This window comes from Tachypleus tridentatus, unplaced genomic scaffold, assembly GCF_004210375.1.
Source record: "Tachypleus tridentatus isolate NWPU-2018 unplaced genomic scaffold, ASM421037v1 Hic_cluster_2, whole genome shotgun sequence".
Taxonomy (NCBI): Eukaryota; Metazoa; Arthropoda; class Merostomata; order Xiphosura; family Limulidae; genus Tachypleus; species Tachypleus tridentatus.
Genome location: NW_027467782.1, coordinates 24593356 through 24616920, shown reverse-complemented (window position 1 = coordinate 24616920; position 23565 = coordinate 24593356). Strand labels below are relative to the sequence as shown.

Genomic DNA, 23565 nt, shown 5'->3' with positions numbered 1-23565 from the left:
CTGCATGTGTCAAGTGTCTGCAAAATTTTTTCCAAGGCTGTTGATGGTTGACCAAAAGTTTCACCATCAACAAGTGTGTGAGGATCTGAAAAGAAGGCCAGAAATTGATCCAAATTTCATCAACATCATTATCACTGGTTATTGAGTCATGGGTACACAGTTATGACCCTGAAACGGAATTTCAGTCACCCCAGTGGAAATCTCCATCATCACCACTTCCAAAAAAACATGACAGTCTTGATCAAATGTAAAGACAATGTTGATCGTGTTTTTTGATGTTCAAGGTATTGTTCATCATGAATGCCTGCCTAATGGCCAGACAGTTAACCAAGCATTTTATAAAAAGGTCCTAATTTGCTTGAAGGAAGAAATTAGAAGAAACTGCTGCGAGCTGTGGAAAATGATTATTGGTTTCTCTGTCACGACAATGCACCTTCACATAGTGCTGTATCTGTTCAAGAACGTTTGGCAGAAAGAAACATTCCTGTGATACCACACCCCCTGTAATCTCCCAATCTTGCCACATGTGATTTTGTTCTGTTCCCAAAAATCAAAATTAAGTTGAAAGGAAGGTGATTTGATGACATTCCAACCATCCACAATTATGTGAAAGCAGAACTTAGTCACACAAAAGTTGAAGGCTTTCGAAAATGGCAGGAACATTAGGACAAGTGTGTATTAGCTGGAGGGATTACTTTGAACGGGATATAATATAATACTGATGTATGTACATTGTTCTGTGCAATAAAAGTGAAGTCTTAGAACTTTTTGACCATACATCATATATTGCAAATAGTGGTCTCTGTTCAATCATTTGCCTGTCTCCAGTTTGAAAAGTTGCACAAAGAAACAAAACTCAACATTTACTTTTGAAATTACAGAAGAACAGACATGGATAATGTTGATGCCAAATTTTATTTCACAAACAGGATATTCTACATTAAATGTTAGAAAGTAATCATACTGTCATTCAAATTTCAAAATGTAACATAACTTAAAGAATAAAAATGTACATTTACCATATGTTATTGCTGAGCACCACTTAGGATGACTAAAATGCTCAACAATTACTTTTGCAGTGTGTGGTACAAATATGTTAGAGGCTTGACACTGAGTGAAACCAAGAGTGCAACACAATAAACATTTTCTTAAAGTCTACAATATAATTTAAATTGAAAGATCCAATGGGTCATTTAGGTTGGGGCTAGAAGAGGCTCAGCCCTAGGGCTTATGGTCTTAATGTAGGCCCATTGTAGGACCCTCAAAGATTATTAGCCACTATGCACATACAACCTTTAATCCATCACTGGAAAGATCAACATAAACGTTCTTATTATGTGAGATAAGTATGTTTGTTTGTTGTAAATAAGCTAACTTTAAAATTTACTTTCTTAATTAGTAATTTTACAACTACTAATTAAGAAACAAGGGCACTTGGCAAAAAAAGTGTCATCCATAAGTTACTACATATTAAACTTGTTATATAAATGACTATATATTAGTTATTAAAAGTTTCTCATACCTTTTCTTTAACAGAAAGAAGAATTTTTCCAACTGCAACTCCCCAGTTATCAGAAGAAATCTGCTAAAAATTTGATAAATAAAAAACGGAGTTACAAAACTGTACTAAGGTACAGGTAACATGGAACAATTAGCAGGCAAAAATATACACATTCTTAGAATGAACTTCATTTATTACCTTTAACTGAAACTATATTGACTATTAAAATACACATAGCTGCACCAATTATTAATCTTTTGTATTTTCTCCCTTGTTTATAATGCCTTAAAGTGTTCTGCAGAATCAAGCAATTTTCGCTTTTCAAAGTTAAATGTAAAATAATAAAAAATAAACTTTTCTAGAAAGTTCATCATTGAACCACTGTCCTTTTTAGTTGGGAAATTACAGCTCCACAATGATTTACAGATACCAATCAAGAAAGAGACTACCTAAATGGCACCTAAAGATACAGTTATGGTTGGACCTATGTTAAAGAGTCACCATTAAGATAACTGATCACCAAATTGTTTCATAGTTCCTCATGTTAAATAAACATCTGGTACCACTGGAATCTGTGGTAATTAACCTGAACAGAAAATAGAGAGAGAAGACAAAGAGGGAATCAGAAAAATTTTGTCAGCAGTTATTTAAAATGTAAGCAGTGATCTGTCATCGCACTCACAAATGGTCCCTATATTAAACAGAGACGACTGGGTACTTACTGTCTTGCAAAACAACACATTCTTCTTGTGAAACTTAAAAGTCTTATACAAGAAGTTCAAGAACAGAGATGGAAGCCACACAACAAGCTGTTTTCTGGATTATGGAAAACAATGAACTGCAAATAGAAAGTTCCATGACATAATATCTGATAACAATTTCCAGGCAGTACTGTATAAAGTTAAAATTTTCCAACACCATAAATGTACTTGCAATAAAAACTTAGATCCTCTCACATAACAATTTTTTTTTCAGGTCATACTGCCCTCCACATGCACAATTTGTTACTCTCCACTAGCCTTGAGACTCACACCTCAATTCACATTTCCACATGCTATTGATGAACTGTAGTATAAAATGAGCATGAGACAACTTTCCACCAATAGGGGTGTGATGTACTATCCTAGCACAGCTGGCATAATCTATAATAATTATTCAATTATCACTTTAAATTACTCAATTAAAGATGTACTGGAAGTAAACAAGAAGGGTGGGAAGTGTGACAGAGGTAAGTACCTATACGAAATACATTTTCAACATTGGAAAACCTTAACATTCAATACAATATCTTACCTACCCTCACATTAGAGCTTAAATCCCACACTAAAACAGTGGAGAAACCAAAACAAAAGCAACTTAGGTGAACTCCCTTCAGAAAGTGCCTGAAGAAAACAATTGGAGCACAATACCCTATACTACAAAAGCATAGGAACACACATGCAGAGTATAGTCTTCACCTGTAGTGAAGATACGTGTCACCAAGAAAACAAGTCCAGTATGGAAAATGGATATGCTTGATGGTGTAGTAGCTAGGTGCAATAGAAAGTACATGGTAGGTTAACTCTAGTCCAAAACCAGGTAGTATTGAATACATGTCTTCTAGTCTACAGAAGGAGAAGGGTCCCAAAAATCTTCACTTCAATGGCAGGAAGCAGAAAGGAAAAGCAACATTTTTTCTGGCAACTTAGATACGGCAAATGTTTGAAGACCCAGTACACAACTAAGAAAAGGCTACCTGAGAACTTAACACCTGGGAAATGGTAAAAAAAAGGGAATGCAAACATGGTGGGTCAACTCCAGTCATAAACCATGTAGTGTCAGGAATTTTTGTCTGGTCCATGGTAGGTGTAGGGTCCCTATCATTCATACTTGGGAGGCCGTATGCTGACTGGTTATATGTGACTCAAACACAAGACTGCATGAGAACTGATATTCAAGTGATAGTAAAATGTGGGAAAAAGTTAGCCAGGAGTAAAATGCATGAGGCAGACTTGTTTAACAGAAAACCATACAATATTGGGAATTTTTCATCCATTCCTCAGTAGTAAAAGGATACACACTATATGCACTAGCAGAGCACCACCACCCTACTCTCTACTGATTGAAAGTTGTCATGCACTTGACGAAGCCTTCATGGTCCACCACTCCAGCAGTTAGAAACTGGTAAGTTGCAAGAACTTCCATACTGCACTGAAAGGGAGATATACCATGTAGAATACAGAGAAATGAAACACTTTACAATATTTTAGTAAAACTACACAGGCAGATGAAAACATATGAGAACAAAATAGGGTGGGGTTAAAGGACTTAAGTAACAAGGGCATTATGCTCCTAACAAATGGTAGCAACAAATCAACCAAATATGAAAGGATAATGCTGAAGAAGATAAACACACAACTGTTGAAAAGATAAGTAAAAGAGCATGCACCAAAACACCAATGTAAGATTGAGATTTCTACAGAAATAAGGTGAATGAAACAAACTTGAGGAAACTAAATTGTACAAAAGAATAAAAAAGGTTTAGGTAGTTTCAAGCCAGCATTGGTACATGATTAGGATGCAGGTAATAATAAAAAAACTGACAAAATTCCTTCCATCTCAAACAAGAAACATAACTGGAGATATGTCATGTACAAAAGAAAGGCAGAGGCTTCATGAACTTGTCCACCACTTGCTGTACAAAAGCTGTCACATCTGCCAACAGACAAACCCAATGCTTATAAACTGCCCAGTCATGAAATGATGATTGTATACTTCAGAATGGAGGAAGTCAGCTGTGCTAGAAAAGTGTGTTACTCTCTTACTGTTGGAGGGTTGTTGCATACTTACTTGCATGGAAATACGAATCTGGACAGAAGTCTCAAGGCTAGTGATAAGCAAAATTTATACAAAGAGAGTGTAGGCAACTCTAGGAAAGCAATTATGTTAGTATAGGAAAGGTATCATATCAGTAATTCAGTATTTTCCCATATGGATGACAGAAATAAAGAAACTGTATAGTAAGACCATCCTCTGTCACTGTGTGCCATACCACATAGGGGTAAAAGTAAATGAGACAGTTAACAAGCTCCGCCATATCCACTCAATTCTAATGAAAGAATATGGCTCCACGTGCATTAATATGGCAAAAGTGACAACCATAGAAAGTATTCCTCACAACATTCAGAAGAAAGGAAACTGTATGATACAGCAGTAAAACTAAAACACGAGCTTGTCAACAGGACAGTAAATAAACAGAAGTCGATTGGTAAAGTAAGTAAAGGATTCCTCCTCTACTTGCTGCTAGAGAGCCAGCTCTACAAGAAGGGTCATTGAACCTCCTGGTATTATTAGCAAGTGCTATTCTAAACAAATTTCTAATAAAAAAACAAACAAGATTCACTGTTATTTATATTACAGTACTACATCTCTAGTGAAAAGACTTTCAGTGAAACCACGAATTTCCAGTGAAGTGGCAGTAATGAGTTTTTCAATGTGTTGTATAAAACATTATTAATTGAAACTTTAATCAATAAAAGTTTGAATATAAAAATGACAAACTTTAATCATACTACTTGTAAAACAATGTTTTATTCATTTCTGTAAATTGTACAAATTATAGTTTATTTTATCATGATGCAATTTTATTATACATGTTGCAGACACAATAGTTTTTTTTTTTTTTTTTCATAATAAGAGATAAATAAACACTCACTGTTTTAACAAATCAAACTGATGTCTCTTGGGACAGTTTCTTTAGATAAATGAGGACTTACGATGCTCTTCTGTATCAGAAGAACAATTAAACTAGTACAGAACTATGAATAAAGAAGACATTTATGTACAGAAGTATGAATAAAGAAGACATTTATGTACAAAAGTATGAATAAAGAAGACATTTATGTGCAGAAGTATGAATAAAGAAGACATTTATGTGCAGAAGTATGAATAAAGAAGACATTTATGTGCAGAAGTATGAATAAAGAAGACATTTATGTGCAGAAGTATGAATAAAGAAGACATTTATGTGCAGAAGTATGAATAAAGAAGACATTTATGTACAGAAGTATGAATAAAGAAGACATTTATGTGCAGAAGTATGAATAAAGAAGACATTTATGCACAGAAGTATAAATAAAGAAGACATTTATGCTCAAACAGTTGTGCCAATGAATGTAGCTAACAAATCATCCTAGTCACTACATTAATTTAAAATTTGAAAATACTTTTGATCTTATCGTACTTACCGATTTTAGGAACTCAGAAAGGCCGTCCCAGTCTGCTAACTTCCATGCTGATTCTACATGAAATGGATTTATCTCATTTGACCATTCTGGTCTATAAAAATAATGCAACAAAAAAATTTATCTAAACTTTCACATTTTTCACCAGAAAATGTCGAAGTTTATATAGAGTTAGTGCTAGTACAAAGCATTATGAATATAAGAAAATAAATATAATTAACAAATAAATCTTATTTCCTGTCAGGTGTAAAGCTAGACAAATTATAAAAAGAAGAAATACCCATGTTTAAGAAAGCAACTCTGTTTCCTGTTGGATGAAAATAACTTAAAAAGTGTGCATAAAACAAACAAACACAAACCTCTCATTTACAAGACCAGTAGCATAGGTAAGTGCTGTGTTTGACTGATCTAAACCCATCAAGCATCGAAGAAGACCCTGATGGTGACTAATTGTGTCTGGTTTAACTTTTACAGCTCTTTCATAACAGGAAAATGCATCTTGTAGTTGACCTATCAAACATGATAACAGAATTTGAAATTCAGCAATTTGATCTTGATGAAACTTTGTAGAATTGATAGCTACTGCCTGTTGTGGAGACACAAGTGTAGAGGACAACGTTTTGAAAGTCTTCTGCTTTTTGTCTTTAAGACTAAAGTCACATAACTCTTGATGCGATGGAAAATGAGTTAGAGAAGAGGGTATTACCTACTGAGCAAATGTCAATCCTCACACTATGATGCTTGTTCTGAAAAAGATAAACAGATCGCCAAAAGTATTACTTACTTGGCATGACACAAGATCTTAGTGTCTCACAATCAAAATTTAATTAATTTGTTATAACAATTAGAATAGCATAAACAGCTCAGCTAATAATGCATATTATAACAGTATACAAGTTTTAAGTTCTTAATTCAAAAGGCAATATTTAAAAAAACAGGATTTGTCAAAAGAGACTTCATAAGCTGTAGCTAAAATTAGCATGTAAGATATTTCTTTGATGGAATTAAAACATTTCCATCATCTTTAAGTCCATCACCAATAATCCTCTTTAGATTACTTGTACCTACATCGCCAAAGCTCCCAATGTTCTGTAAGGCAACAACAGAAATAAACTGTAAAACATTGCTTCACTGCTTTAGCAAAAATCAGTTTGTTTATTTTTAGAGCCAGTTTTCATGTGTAACTACCACAACTAAGCATTGCATAAAAGTACTGCAACTTGAATGGCTTCAACAATAATGTTAATTAATTATTTCTTTCTATTGGCATTATCAAGATCTGAAATCAACTGTACCCCATTTTGCTTTTACACTTTACTAGAGTTTTGAATGCTGACAAAGTATGTCCATCCACAGCAAACAGGTAAGCTGTTTAAGAAGTTTTCAATATGCCTCTTTAGCTTGTACACCCAGCGTTAAGTTATCTGAGGATGAAGAGAGATGCTGGAAGCAAAAGATCATCATCAGTAATACCAGTGTTGTCATGAAGACTTCTCATCATCTTTGGACAACTTTTTAAAACATTAAAAGCACAAGTGTATAATTGTATAAAGTTTATGTTGGATACAATGCAATAGAATAGATTAATAAAAATAGCATAGCTTGAATTAATAAAATAAATGGATAGTATATCTGTGTAAAAGAAAATCATAGTGATTGAGAAAACAGAAATTCACCAAAAATAACTAGGTTATAGACTTACCAGTTTATAAAAAAACAAAAAATCAATTAGTGTGTGTGTGTGTGTGTGTATGTTTTCTTATAGCAAAGCCACATCTGGCTATCTGCTGAGTCTACCGAGGGGAATTGAACCCTGATTTTAGCATTGTAAATCTATAAACTTACTGCTGTACCAACTGGGAACAAATCAATTAGTAGATAATACTACACACAGGATAAAATTTAATTATGTTTAAGTTAGTACTCAGTAAATAAAGACCACAAAATCAGTTCTCTAATTACCTTAGTATATGCTAATTTGAATTACTAACAAATAACCAAATTTAAAAGTTCACATATAACTCAAAAATCAGATAAAAACACATATATTAAACACATCATGACACACAAAAATCGATGTTTAGGTGTCTTTTTAAATAACGTATAATATGAAAATTTAAATATTAACATACAGTTTGATACCAAACTTAAGAAGATAAAGTTATAAAATAGTAGTTCAATAAAATTTTGAATGTAAGTTGACAAGTGCAATGATGTGGCCTTTGACCCATGACCCATCTGGAAAGGGTTAACAGTTACATACATAAAGAAATATTTACTTTTACATACCAGTTGCTTCATGACCTAGAATCAAATCATGAAGTGTGAGGTCTTCTTGGCGAGATGCTGCTTCTCCTGCCACTCCATCTGGTTCATCAAGGAGAATGTACAGTTTCTAAGACAAAAAAATATATGCATACTGATCACAACTGAAAAAAGTAGTAGTAAAAAACAATGCATTCATCCTATATATATATAAAAACATTTTTTTCATTTGAATACTGAATATTCTTAGATTCCTTATTCTTATAAAGAGTGATTCTGAAGTTCATTAACAGGTAAGGAGAGGCACAGGATCAGAAATAAGGTACACTGAGTCTGCCCTGTGACAGTACCATTGAAATAATGGGAAATTTTGTTGATATGAACCAAATAACCAAATTATCAGGAGAAAAGGTGTAGACAATAAAAAATAAAAACATTTTAACATGAGTACTCTGAAAATATTCTTTGAGAGCTATAATTTTATGTATATGTGCATGTAAAGTTGTACTACAGAAGATGTAAGTCTGACAGTAGCAAAAGTTATAGCACAAATCTGAGTTTGAGGTACAAGCCCAGAATTTTATTATACAATTAGCTCATTGAAAGATTGTAAGTATTAAACTTTACACAGTTTGGTTTCTATTCATCTCATGAATATTGCAACTTCACATAACACACACTGCAGATTCACACTTAAAATCTGTTTCAATGCAAAATTACCAATATCTATTGTTTTCCTTAAACTATTATTTTGTCATTTGAAATCAAACAGAATATTCTGGCATGTGATGTAATCTTAGTAGTATTAATATTTTATTATACAAAATTACAAGAGATATCATTTCAAAATTATTTACCTGCAAGAAAGCCAACTCTTCAGGAAGTCATAAACAGACTTATAGTTGGGATCATTATGTGGGTCCACAAGAGAAATAACAACTTTGTCAATTCATGCATTAGCAAAAGCAAATCACAAAAAACGAAAAATACATTGTCTTTACATGTAAAACATTTATTATAGATTAAGGAAAGTTGGTGTATTCATTCTATGCATGAGCTTATGAATATACAAAACCACAACAGTCATCATGAGGTCTTAGTAATGGGTCACATCTCAATAACTGAGAATAATTCTATTCTGTTAACAACAGAACCAAAACAGCCATCTTGAGGTCCTAGTAGCAGATTACATCTCAACAACTAAGAATCGTTTTATTCTGTCAAGAACAAAACCCATAAGACCTCCATTAGGTCACCAATAATTACAAACCATGTCTTATTATGTAAAGAATAGAATCACAAAAATTTCTGTCAGGTCCAAGAAAAACAGGTCACCTTGCAAAATGTGTAATTATGGGTTTTTATTTGTCAATAACAAAATCTTAACAGCATCCATCAAGTCAAAAGAAAATTGGTCACAGCACAATAATTTGGAATTTTATCTATTATTTTAACAATAAAGTTCTAAACAGAAGTTGATATCAGTTACAAAACAGATGTTGAAAGCAGCAAAGTTTGAATGAACTATAATAGTACAGATTGTACATGTAAACAACTTCAGATCTTTGAAGCTTATCAGAAAAACAATAAAAACCACTAAAGATGAATCCCAAAATACTGATGTTGCAATAATTTGACTCTACAATGAACTGAAGCATTTCATGGAGTATGTTGATATATATATAGAGCTAAAGGAGATGTGGCACAGAAACTGAAAAATTGCAAATGAATTCAACATTGAAACTCTGCCATCATTTCTTAGCTGAATTTCTACTTTCAAGGGCAAGTTGGCAACACATTTTGGTGGTTTCCACAAGGTCATTTTATTATTAAACTGCAACTTACTTTGCTTGTTTTGAGAAATCGAATATTTTGTAAATTCTGGTTTTATTTATACCATAACAATCATCACATTTGCTTCCTTTCAGGATGAAAGCTCCAACACATCATTCTATAGTTTCTCCACTTTAAACCAAAATCTGCAAAATTGTCAGCTTATCAGTTGTTTCAAATGAGACTGCTGACATATCTTGTTTCTGTCAAATGCAGTCAAAGTTTTCATCCGTGAATCAAGTTGAAGACACAATATACAATACAAGTACATAAGCCACATACAAAGACAAATTTCTCTTCATTATCAATGTAGTTCTAAAGTTTACAGGTTACATATTTTAGAAGTTACATACAAATATCAATGAATAAGGTGTAACAGAGAGTTTATACATGCTACTTCATTTTATATATGAAGGATAGCTTTTGCTAGAGACAGATCAGGAAAAATTATGATAACTAGCAGTCATTTAGCCCTTTTGCTACAGACTCAGTATAATATACAAGTTCATCTACACATTTGCACACATTAAGTATTTGTACTATAACTTTTGATACAGCACATGTACCTTCACAAAATCTGGTAGACATTAGTACAGATATAAGTATTTTTTATCAAAAATCAGATGTTTCATGAACTATTTTTATAAAAGATCTGTTTGTGAAAATTGAGTCTGTTTCATTACTAGTATGAGTGCAAAGTGATTTCATGTTATGAGTTAAAAACTGTTCTTCATCCCAAAAATCTCAAATATTATTTGCATAATCTCTAAAACTTCCTAAATATATTTCAGATGTTTGATTTCAGCGAAACTTTATACATTATGTTATTTTCTACACTCCAGGTGTGGGGTCTGTCACTTAACTAGCTTTGTAACTATCATTAAAAAATTAGGAAATAAATAATTTTATTTTTTTAGTGCTATGATGATGACATATTGTAACATGAAAATACAAATGTTTAGTTTAAGTAGACTAAGTCTCATAATGCTATATGTTACATATATATTTATTATGTTACTGACCTTCCAGTCATGCCTAGCTAGCATTGTGCAACTTGCATTGATCTGGTGCTCTCATATTACATATCCAGTAACATAAAACTGACCTTTAGTCTTTTCTGTCTTAGCTGTGTTTTAGTGGACTAGTATTTTGTAATATACAGACACATTTAAATTATTATACATTATATATATGTATATACATTATGACTATTCAGAAATAAATTATTAAACTTTTCTTAAAATATAGAAAAAAAATGGGAAACGCAAACAATTATCTCTTCTCTCTACGATCTCTGTACTTGGTTGTTGCTGGACATAAGTTGCTGAGCCTTTTGAAATTTCAGAAGTGGAGGATATCAAACAATTTTTTTTTAGGTTTTATACATACAGTTGAATAACCAAAAAATCATAAGTAACTACACTGATACCATAGAATTCCACTTAGTAACTAGATTTATATCAATTTTAAAATATATGAAACTATGAGCAGACACAACTCCTTGAAAACTTAGATTGAAAGAACACTAGCTTTTTCAAAGATTAAAATAGCTAAAAAACCACTTTAGGAACATCTTAAGCTACTGATTGGTTTTTCACATGTCATATACTGTAGTAAGAGTATATAATGGACTGTTTCAAAAATTGGAAAGAGTTGAATAGAGCCCACTGTGTTAAAGACCTCATACCTTTTTTATTTTATATTCTAGCTTGTCAAAGTTAGTAATCTGAGTTCCTAATTTGTATGAAACTGTGAACTTAGTATTTTGACACCACAAACATCTAATTTTAAACTGTGCAGCATTAAACATAACATGTGACTCACTAAAATCAATATTTATGTTCTTTTAATACTTATTTTTAAACTAAGAAATTAACTCATACATAACATTAAATAGTAAAATTATAATCTACAATTTGATTCCAAACTTACTGACATAAATTCATAAAATATTTGTTCAATACAATCTTGAATGCAAGTCAACAAACACAACAAGATGGCCTTTGATCCATGACCCATTGTAAAAGGATTAAACATTGTTAAGTCCTTAATACTGCATGAAAGTTAGACCACACAGTACTGAATATAATGCACCAGATTAGGTCACAGTATAACTATACACTTGCTACATGGATGAAAAGGTCCTGTCACAAACTACAGCTCTTGAAAGAACATGATGACTTGCTTGTACATCTCTTGAATGTTAAAGACCTAAGTGACATACATAGGTTTGTGTACACACTACCATTTAAAATATTCAATTGCTCTTTATTAAACTATAAGTCAAACTCAGGGTTTAGATGGTAATGTATCAAAAATGGAAACTAATGCTTTCTTAAACTAAAAATGCACTTCCAATAATACTTACCTATGCAGACATTACAGCTATTTCATGATCTCTAAGGATTCCATATTTTGCCCATCTAAGCACTGAAAATACTAACTTCAGTCTTTTATACCCAACTTAAATACCTTAGACAAGTTCTAACTAGCAAACTGCTCCACAAACTTTAATGTGCCTTCTAACTAGGTACTGTATATAACCATCTCATCCTGACAACACAGTCACTTTTTCTGAGAAATACATTTGGTTTTAGTGGGAAGGTAGAACAGGAGAGTGTCAGTGAAGGTAAGTATTATCGAAAATACATGTTCAGTTAACTTTCGAAATATACCATCTACTGACACTAGAATCCCATGTTAAGAAGGTGGAGGGGCTGGTGCAGGCATGATCCATACAGAAAGTGTCTTCATAGAACAGGAGTATACCAAGAAAAAGAATAGTACAAGAGTGGGAGAACTGAACTACCTCCAGAACAGATATGCTCTTCACCTGAAACTTAATTTTTATATCCAAGGTGGAACAGAATACGAGTATTCATTCGTATAGGTTAGCCTCAACCAGGTAGACAAGGTTGGATTTAGGCAGTCATGAAACCTGTATCTCATGTTAGTGGTTAGGGTTATTGGACCACAATGTTTTGTGTGTGTATATAAATATATATGACTGGATCTCAACCTGTAGCCAAAGAATGATGCTTTACACAATGAGAAAGTAACAACAACTAAGTGGACAAACCTTCTCCTCTACCTAAAGGAATCTAAAAGGCAACACAACAGTTTTAGAAATACAGGCTAGACTAATAATGAAATTAATTTTTTCTTAAAGAACACTGTAGAAAATTTGTTACCCAAAAGTTATTACCACCACTAGCTTCTACAGATGAAAGTCTTGTAGTAAATTCAATTATTTTACATGAGAAAATATTCTGGTAACCCTGCTTCAAATTTTGAAATTATTACCCTAATAAATCATTACTTATTTCCTAGCAAAGTGACATTTTTATGTTGTAAAAACATAATCAAGGCTGTTAATCAATGACTAGAACAGGCATTTTAATTGTTTTATAATATTTACAGTCTTTAATTTCTCAAAGAAAAAGAATATAAAATACCAGTAACTTAAGCTCATGATTAATTAATGAGTATTCCAACTACCTTTCCCTTTATTTGCAGGCTTGGAGTTATTCTGGTTACTAGATCTCAACATCACAAAATACTGATGACACCAAACCGTTAAACAATCCAATATTGAAAACACAGTCTGGGCACTCAAGTGGCAAAGGTCAGTCTTCTCATGAAACTTCAATTTGCTCTGTTCAGCTTGGTCAACATGGCTTAGAACAGCCATAATCTCTCTGTAGATCTATAGACCCAAATACATAAAAAAGTTTTGCTTTTCTTTTTATAATAACACATATTAATTCTAAATTTTAGTGAGATTAAAATCTACCTTGATTATCAATGTTAAAAAAATTATTTTGCATTCCATTTTGCTTTTAAAAATTCTACTACTAAAATATGCAGCAAAATATTTCATAGATTCTTGTAATTTATAACATCTATGATAACGCAAAAACTGCTGTGAACACATTATTCAGCTCACATTTTCAGTTCACTTTGGTATAAATCAGTCATCTTTACACCTCCACAATTCTGAGGATTTCATCTTAATATGTAAGACAACCACCATGAACAACAAAGGCAGTACAGCACTGATGCTGTATACTCGAAATCAGAATGTTCATTAAGTTCTAAGGCATCAGTAATCACTCCATTAAAAACAAATACCTTCAGGGCATTTTCAGTATTCTGAATTATTTCATAGGATGTGATGAAGCTCACAAGAGTATCTCATGCATGAACAATGGATATGAAGACTGGTGACACACTTCACTCAATCCCCTCTTTTTGAAGACGATGTACTGATTACTTCTACACAGTTAGAATGAAAATCATAATTCATTATGTGACAGAACACAGGATAATAGAATTTAAGGCATTAGTAGTCCAATCAGAAGATCGTAAAACAAAGTCTACCAATGTTCATTACTGTCGACACCAACTTGAATCACCATCATATGTACAATGTCTCCGTATGAATATGGTATTTAACCTGACTCTCAGATACTCATCAAATAAGCACATAGCTGTTATGTGGTAGCAGGGTGAGACATAGCTCACTTGTAAAATTACTATTCTTATATTGTTGGTCCACTTGGTATGTTCTTGGCACAATAAGAAGCAAGTCATTTCCTGCTATATGTGAGCATAATGCACCTTAGTAGGTGTGTGAAATACAAGCTATCCTCGTATAGTCTCTATTTTAGCAGTCTGTATACTTACAGTGCCAAAGTAAAAAACTACAGACATTTGACACAGTCTAAGAGCAAGTTTAACCAACCAAACAGAGCTTTAGACACCTGACTCAACCTAGATGCAGTTTTTTCAAACTCATCTGCCTGTGCATCATTTACTATTGCAGTAACACTGTAGTCTTACACTGCACAGCATTCAAAAAACAAACAATGTTGTCTTATATAATTATATAAATCAAAATCACTGTTCAACTGGTATTTTTAATGCTATAACATTTGGTGTAACATGCAAAAGTGGATTATAGTTTATTTTAACATTCATGTTTTTCATATTACATTATATTTGTTGAAAGCTATGACAAGACTTCAGTGCACATAAGCTAAGTAAACATGTACGGTAAATAAAAACAAATTATTCTAATAATTCAAACTATTTCTTCTTGAATGTTACTGTTAAGTTTATAGCACTCATAAGATACACATAAATAATTTAATATCTATTAAAAAAAACATTATTAGATATAAATTCATGCTGTCCAAGAATACTCTTAGCAAAAATATTGTTAATTAGACTGACAAAAGTAACGTTGATCTCAATTTCAAAGATCTGACCATAGGTCACTCATACATTTTTGACAGTTTTATCTTTGTTTCTGGCAGTGACAGTTGTAACTGGCAAAATAAACTGTCAAAAGAAATAATGTTACTTTCAATCAAGTTGAAATTGACTAGATATGTAAGATGGAACTAGGATTTGTAATCAACAATAAGAAAGAAAGAAAATTTTTTGATAAAAGGAAGTACTTTTAATATTATTTTGAAAATAGTTTCTCACAATAGAATTCACATCCTGAAAAACGACTGAAAGACTAAAGTTAAGTAAAATGTTCCAAAAGTCAGAATACCTTTGGCTGACTGATGGATAATTAACCAATTCAGAATCTTTTCTATTTACTGTAAACATCAAAGCAGATGTACTGGTACTGGTATTTTCTTTCTGTTCCCTGCTTTCTTACCCCTTAAAACATTTTATTACCAGATCTAAACAAAATTAATGATTGGCCAATCTGATAAGAGAAGATGCAGAAGTCTGTCAAATGGCTATCAATGCTAAGCTCTGTCTTTAAAATCTCACAGCCTATCAGTTGTATTACATTCTTTACTTCTGAAAAAGAAAATGTCATATAAAGAATTATGTACATTTACTTCTATACTTTATATTATTTCTTAAAACAAACATCTTCCTTTTCTTCATTGCTTGCATCTTGTAAAACATTAACCATGATGTGAGGAAGAAGAAAAACTGCTGTCTTCACATCGTTTTTGTCAATCATGAAGCATGACTGAAAAACTCTAGCTGTATTCTCTCGCTTTATCTGAGAAATTAAATACACAAAACTATATAAATTTTATAAAACTAAGGGCATTTAAAAACATGCTAATGAGCATGGAAAAGTTAGTTTTAAATTGAAATGATTTTGGTTGTTTTCTCTATGGCATAATCTGTTCTCAAAAAGCAGTTTTATAAGAAAACTATTCTGCATTATTTCTTTTCTTTCCATTAAAAACAGAAAATTAACATATACAAAGACAAAATGAGAGAATTTTAAGTGTAATGTGGTGATTATAATCTAGTACTTGTCTTTGATACTACAGTAGTCTACCCCCCCAAAAGAAATTCTAAAAGTGTATACCACCTTTATGTTCTAAACATATTTGTAGAGTAAGTTTCAATAATGTGCTCCTAATGGGCTAAAACTGTGACAAATGTCGCAGAACTGTGTGCACGTTACTTAATAGTTGAAATTAACATTCTCCTGAATTAGAAAAGGAAATGAAACTCAGACTTACAAGAACTGTGTGAACAGATATGTTTAGCTGAACTGTGAGGTGCCTCTGTTTCAGTAATACTTTTATCTACACAGTCTGATCTCTAGTTCAAATTTTGTCATGGTTTTAATTAATATAATAATCACCTATAACAATAATATTGATTAGCAACCTAATTATCTCATTTCTTTTTATCACAGAAAAGTGCTTCTTACCTTCTGGAGAAGACAAGATGCCCAATTACAGGCCCAATCTTTAAAAGTGCTTCCTAGTTTGCTCCCATATATTGGGCATGGAAAGGAAGTCCTCTTGTTACTAGACATAATGTACCTATCAAATAATAACAGAAAACCTGATGAACTTTTTTTTTAACTTTTATTAAAAAGCAGAACAACTTCAATATTCAAATAACTTTTCAGTTTATGTGAAATATTAAAAAAAATTGAGTTTTTAATGTTTAAACTATGCTAAAATACTGTTGAATTGTAATGTTTTATAACACAGTAAAGATAAAAGAAAAACATAACACAATGAACAATGTTAGAAAAAAAATTGATAAGAAAGAAAATAACTGAAAATTACTGTCTAAATTTCATTATAATAAAAAATAAAATACATACCTAGAGTGCTGCAAAGGTACCAAAATTTCTTGAACCTCTTCTGAAAACCTGTTCCAAAGACTACCACTTGGTCTCACAATTTGTGACAACTCTCCACTTTGACAAGTATATATCTGTAAGGTTTCCTGCAGTGCATAAGATGCACAGTCCTACAAAAAAGAAAAATGTGTACTTTACATAAGAAAACAGTCATAAACACAGCATGAAAAACTTCAGTTCCAGAAAGAAAGAAAAACGTTAGGAAGTGGAGAAATAAAAATAACAATAAATACACACAATACCATATGTTTACTGTGAAAGGCCTACAGTATCATACGTGACTATGTTTACTGTGAAAGATATAAGGTATCACGTGTGACTGTGCTTACTGTGAAAGATATAAGGTATTATGTGTGACTGTGTTTAATGTGAAAGATATAAGGTATCATGTGACTGTGTTTACTGTAAAAGACCTAAAGTATTAAAAGGAATATGAGAGGATAATGGATGATGATTTCCTTGATAAACAAATCCCAATTCAAGGGGAGTGGAAGACTTGTAATATGCATGAAGAAAAAGTTCACATACAAAGGGCAACACTAAATAAGAACAGTTAATCTTGTGAGAGATGGCAAGTACATTGAAAATACATTTTCAGTATAGGGAAAATTAAGACTTCTGATATGGTAATTATCTACTCTCACAATATTAGCTAGAATCTTACATTGATAACAAGGAGGGACCAGTGTGAGGATATGACAAAAGAATATTTTAAAATTATCTGAAGGATATCTTGGAAATGAAAGAATCAGATCTTGAGATCATAGAAAGGGAAGTGGACCATTTCTGAGCCAGGGATACTCTTCATCCGATTATGGAACGTGTGAAATATAAGGGAAAAAAATGAGAGGAGTACATCAGAGTGAGAGAGAATGTGGCAAGAAAGTGGTCATAACCAATACTGTAACTCAATCTCAAAATAGGAAAGGCAGGTAAACAAAAGATACACCCCTAGGTGTACAGCAGCTTGGATGCAATGGACTACACATAGTAAATCAACTACTTTCAAAACATGCCCATGGGATACCAACATCCATGTGAGTGTAGAATAAAGAGCATACCCTCTTTACCTCAATCCCATGAAATGGGGAATTGAAACCCACTCTAATTCCTGGGTATGACACTAGGATTAGATCTGAGCTATTGAATTGGTATCAACAGAATGTCTGTTGCATGTAATCAACTCTCATAACTGTGAAATGGGCCAGGACCATCCATAGACAATATCATACCCCTAATATTAAGATGAGAAAACAAGAAACAAGAGATAGCCAATGACAGAACCAGAACAATTTCACAAATCATTGCTGTGACCCACAGCCAAGATGGAGGAAATTGAGTTAGGAAGATAGTTAACTTGAAATATGTGTGAGAACTTAAGTAAATGAGTTCACTCTAAATTCAAAACCTTCTTATAGTGTAACAACATTTAGTTGAGAGTAGGATGACAGTTTCCAATAAAGGGATGAATTACATCTTGATGTCTCATTCTGTTGTCAATGGTTATCATAAAGAGAAGAATATCACATCATCTACACCCATAAAATACCACCACCCTATTCTGTAATTGATTGGTTATTGTGAGTAACTCATTCAGCTGGGTGCCTTCAGGGTCAACCACCTCAGCAATTTGGAACTGGAGTTGTAAGGATGCCCATACTCCACTTGAAGCAAGGAAGGTGACAATGTGGTGGTGAAATCCAAAGCAGTATCACCACATAACCACAAAATCTTATTTTGAAAAATCAAACCATACTGAGTTATTAATTCTAGGAATGATTGGGATGGACAACAAACCCCTTCTGTTTTCCCATTCAGTCCAAGGGTGATACAGTCTGGGATGGGCTTGGTTATGAAACACAAAATATCATGAAAATCATGAACCTATATGTGATTTTGTGGAACACCCCATCTCAATGGTGAATGTGTGAAGCCATGGAAGATAAATTGAACACATCATGGAAGTACAGTGTGGATTTAAAGTTTAAAAAAATCCTGGTGTCTGACCACAGAACAGGATCAAAATAATGATGAATGAAAAGAAGACCTGTGAAAAGAAAAGGAAAGTATAAATAGAAACTTAACAGTCAGTCACACAGAATTGTGAAGAATGGCTACAGGTGGAAGATAAAACCCCAAACAAAGAGGAAACTGCAATATAATGGAAGACTTAGAATGGATGACAAAGGCAAGCAAGGGAAAAGTGAAATTGTCAGATCTGATAGGAGTATACCCAGAACAAATTCCAGGAGAAATAGACCAACTGAAACAAAAGATGGACCTAACTGGCAAAAAAAGTAGGTAAAAGATCATGAACAGAGGAGGATTGCCAGAGGATAAAGAAAACTTATCCTGGTAGGAAGCAGTATGTCAACAAAGAGCTCTCACTGAGCACAGAAGCCTACACGGATAAAGTCAAGGGGAAAGATGGAAAATGGAAGAAAAGGAGGAATCACCATCTCGAGCTGCTAACAATAATGCCATATCCCCAAAAGTGATAGAACCTTGTGAGCAGTAAATACAACCTTAAAAAAGAAAAAGCTCTTCCAAACCTAAGCACTGTCAAATGAGAAGTGATAGTTCAGTAGAGGAGTGTAGAAGGAACCACATATGTCAAATGAGTATGTCACACGACGATTCGGATGAGAAACGCATTGAAATCTTACAATTCCAAAAGTGGGGAGCGGAAGGTTTGAAGCATGTGTAAAGTTCACATATGTGAGAAAAGATAATCATTATGTTGGAATTTCATATTTTTTTAGACCTAAATACAGCTTACTTACTAAGCTTGATAAATTATAGTGGAATTCTACAGTACTGATATTGTAAGTTATGACTATTTTGTTTATTTATACTGTATATTTGTTACCTGTAAATAACAGTATTGTAAATACGTATATAATGTATAATAATTGAAATGTGACTGTATTTTGCACAATCCTTTTCCACTACAACACAGTCAAAACAGGTCACTCTGTGGATAGTAAAATTAGTTCCATATAACTTAATACAGTAATATGACACATGTGCACTGCTTCACTGTAGCTTCTGTATTGTTAGGCATGCATGGATGAAAGGTTGTTATAATAAAAATAATAAATATATATGAATGTATAATGTTATAAGATTTAAGCTATTTAGTCTAAACATTTGTGTTTTCATGTTATACTCTGTTGTCATCCCAGAATGAAAAGGGCAAAATTTATATATACACACACACACACACACACATATTTTGTTTTTTGGTTACGAAATCAGTAAAATCAACCAAACCTACACAGAGATTCATTAGTAAAAATAAAGGGCAAAACATAATGTTTTTCCTTAATAAACATTTGATAAGTTTTTGAATGTTATATTTTGTATGTGAAATTTGAAAATTTTCTGATGCATGAAAGTATTTTTCATCTCAAAATGTTGGATAAGAAACATGCAAAAAAGAAAAAGAAAAGCTTACGACTTCATAAAAAAAAACACAATATTTTGCATAACAAATCTTGTAATATTTATTGATAATATACCAAGTTCCATCAAGATATATTTATTAATTTAAAAGTAATAGCTTGAAAATTGTATCAAACACAAAATGATTATAAAGCCAGTCCCAGAGACTAAGCCTGTGTTAAAAAAAGTCACATATACAATCAACATAGATTCGTTATACAGTACAGTTCTTGAATTCTGTGTACACCAAAAGGTCTCCTCAAGAATAATTACTTCTTGTTACAAACTTTAGATATTGGCACTTTATTAACAACCCTATAATCTCGAGTGTGTCTAATATTTTTCACTATCTACAAATACATGAAGCTCAACAGGTCTTTCACTCACAATAATGAAAAGTCCAAAGCAATATTGCAACTTTATCAATGGGTGCTTCAGAACACAGGATACAAACATTATCAGTCTACAAAGAATTTTATTTCAACACATTAAGTCTATTTGTAAGTAATGAATGAGCTTATAAAAGTGAAACCTGTTAGTCCTAAAATTATGCAGATGTAGCTTAACACTGTTTCAGTGAAGAAATTCCTTCACTTTTAGAAGTATATTCTCTTCTCTAAATACATTTCACTTAGAAACAAAAGTGACATTTCTATATTTTTTGCCCTCCCAGAAAACTGATTTGCTGATTCCACACAAAATTCTATGTCCTGAACAATCTTAATGTTCCTACTGACTAGTGATAGTAGTGGATTTGTAAAGACAACACTGAGGTCTCTTCTCCCTGGTTTCACTCAATTTTATGCCACTAAAGATGGTTAGTTTATGTTTTCACTTCATGCTCTTTTTTTAACAAAAAAAAAAATATTTCTGTTGGTGCCTGGCACACCTTTACTACTTCATATAGCTGGAAGGTCTTGTCTTAGGCTCCATGCAGGTTGGCAGAAGTTTATCAACTGTAGTAATGTTATTAACGGAGTTACAAAATGTTATACAGGGTGTTCAGAAAGTCACTGTGCAGTTTTGTAATTATATGTCTATTCAGTCTATTTCAAGCCAGCAACTGACATCAGTGTTTAGAAACAAAATAAGAAGGATCCAAGCCAACAGGGGTCACTTTTAATATTGTTTATAATTGTTATTCATATTTACCTCCTGTATTCTATATTGAAACATGTCTGTTAATAAATATACAAGTGCACAGTGACTTTCTGAACACCCTGTACAAATGATCTTTTGATAGTTTATTTATTCTATTTACCTGATGACGATTTAAAACTTTCTCCATTTACAGTGTGTTTCAGTGGCGAGTTATGATTGTCACAATCTGTATTTTGTTCAAAGCATATATACAATCCAAAATGGTATGCAGTATTTGAAATATATAAAAGCACATTCTGCTGTCATTCGTAAGTCCAGGATTTGGAAACACACCTTAAAATGTGGCTTATGTTTTGTTGCACTGAACTTCTTCACCCATTTGTATCCATATTTTGAAGACCACAGGAGATTCAAAACATGTTTGTCCATATTTCAGAACATCATGTTACAAACCATTTGTTGGGTAAGAAAGCAACTGGGTAATGTAAACTAAATGTCATATCTCACTGAATATCTAGTGATTACTGTGATCAACAATTTGTTTTGAGATTTCTGAAAAATTTAATATCTCATGTATAGTGAAAGAAATAAATGGCAAGGTTCATAGATAATTAAGATTATATTTTAAACTAATTTTTTTTTAAATAAATGATTAAGTTTTAACAAATGAAAAACTTAAATTTAAGTAAAGTGAAAATAAAGTATTTTTCAAATCTGTGCAACTTTTGTATAGGTAGTCTAATTATTCTAACCATTTCTCATAAGTATGTCAATGTGAAATAAAACCAATAACACAGAGTCAAAAGACACACTTCAGTATAAAATAACCACTCACTTGTATTCTGGTGTCTTCAGCTGCTAGGAAAGACCTAACTAGCTCTTGAACCAAATCATAAGCAAAGTTTTCATCTTCTACACTTAAATAAAAAAATGAAGACTTTTGGTTCTCACTCAATCTCCTCATTTCTAATCTAAAAACAAAACAAAAAAAGATAAACATTTATTTAAGTTTCAACTCAAACTTCTCTACTTCAAAATAATCTGTATTCCTATATGTATTCTTGAGACAGCTAATATGGATATTAGAACTTTAATTAACATAAAGCACAGAAGAATATTTTGGTCTTCTCATGTAATCTTCAGGTTAACAAAGAGAGAGTTTGCAACTGACTCTGCTTTATGTTAATTAAAGTTCTAATATCCATACCAGCTGTCTTCAGAATACATTTTACTTGAAGTGTGTTTCTCATCTTCACGAATGTATTCCTATATATTACAAATAACTTATGAACTGTTGTTTAGAGATGCACATAAATTATTCATGCAAGTTAATGTAAAAAAAAAATGAAAAAATGAAGGGCTTTCCAACATCTTTTCTAAAACTTGTCATTTACTGGGATCTATTTTACTGATTTTAACAGATACACGAACTCCAATAAACTAAGTTTATTATATTTTGTAACAAAATAATTGCACTGAATACAATAAATAAACTGCAGTGAGTCCAATACAGCTAAAAAACAATAGAAACAGGTTACTGAATAAGTACTACTGAATTCTTCAGTCTTCATGTTCCCTTAATTATACTTTTTCAATTTCAGTGCAATAACAAGTGATATGAGCCTTGCATCTTTTTCCCTAAATACTGTTCTTTACCTGCAGTTTGCAACAAAATCAACTTGTATTTATTGAACACATTACTTCAACTTGCCAAAAGGATTGCTTTTAAACCTGACTGACTGCTTAAACATAAAATACATCACCATGCAAAATAATTCAGTAAAATAGATTCAGTCATATTGTCATGAAAAACTTCCTTCACATTATTATGTACATAACCACTATTTTAGACTTTGTGATGTTTCTATATAATTGTATTTCATGACTGTTAAGCACTTTCTCATTTTATTATGGCAATTCCACCTAACAAAGAAATGGAAACTTTGTTAATCAAAACAACTTTGATATTTCTACATTGTGTTCAGTTGGTTGGTGTTTACTGGCACAAACCAACTAGACTATCTACACCAAACAAGCAGTAAAATAGGAAA

At 32.3% G+C, this 23565-nt stretch overlaps 2 protein-coding genes across 2 annotated transcripts in view; both read right to left on the bottom strand.

Moving 5' to 3' along the window:
- Positions 1–8113, bottom strand: part of LOC143243227 (serine/threonine-protein kinase atr-like) — a 39865-nt gene extending 31752 nt beyond the window's left edge. Inside the window, exons 1-4 of the mRNA XM_076487080.1 lie at positions 8014–8113; positions 6084–6234; positions 5728–5818; positions 1523–1585 (exon numbers count right to left, since the gene is read on the bottom strand). Of these exons, the coding sequence (XP_076343195.1) occupies positions 1523–1585; positions 5728–5818; positions 6084–6142 (213 nt within the window). The 5' untranslated portion in view covers positions 6143–6234; positions 8014–8113. The remainder of the gene's footprint in view (positions 1–1522; positions 1586–5727; positions 5819–6083; positions 6235–8013) is intronic.
- Positions 8014–22485, bottom strand: LOC143243225 (serine/threonine-protein kinase atr-like). Its single transcript, XM_076487067.1, has 6 exons — positions 22350–22485; positions 16931–17079; positions 16526–16640; positions 15719–15856; positions 13321–13528; positions 8014–8119 (listed from the first exon to the last, which is right to left on the bottom strand). Exons 1-6 carry the CDS (start codon positions 22476–22478, stop codon positions 8100–8102), a joined length of 759 nt encoding a protein of 252 aa, XP_076343182.1. The 5' UTR covers positions 22479–22485; the 3' UTR covers positions 8014–8099.
- Positions 22486–23565: the final 1080 nt, after the last annotated feature.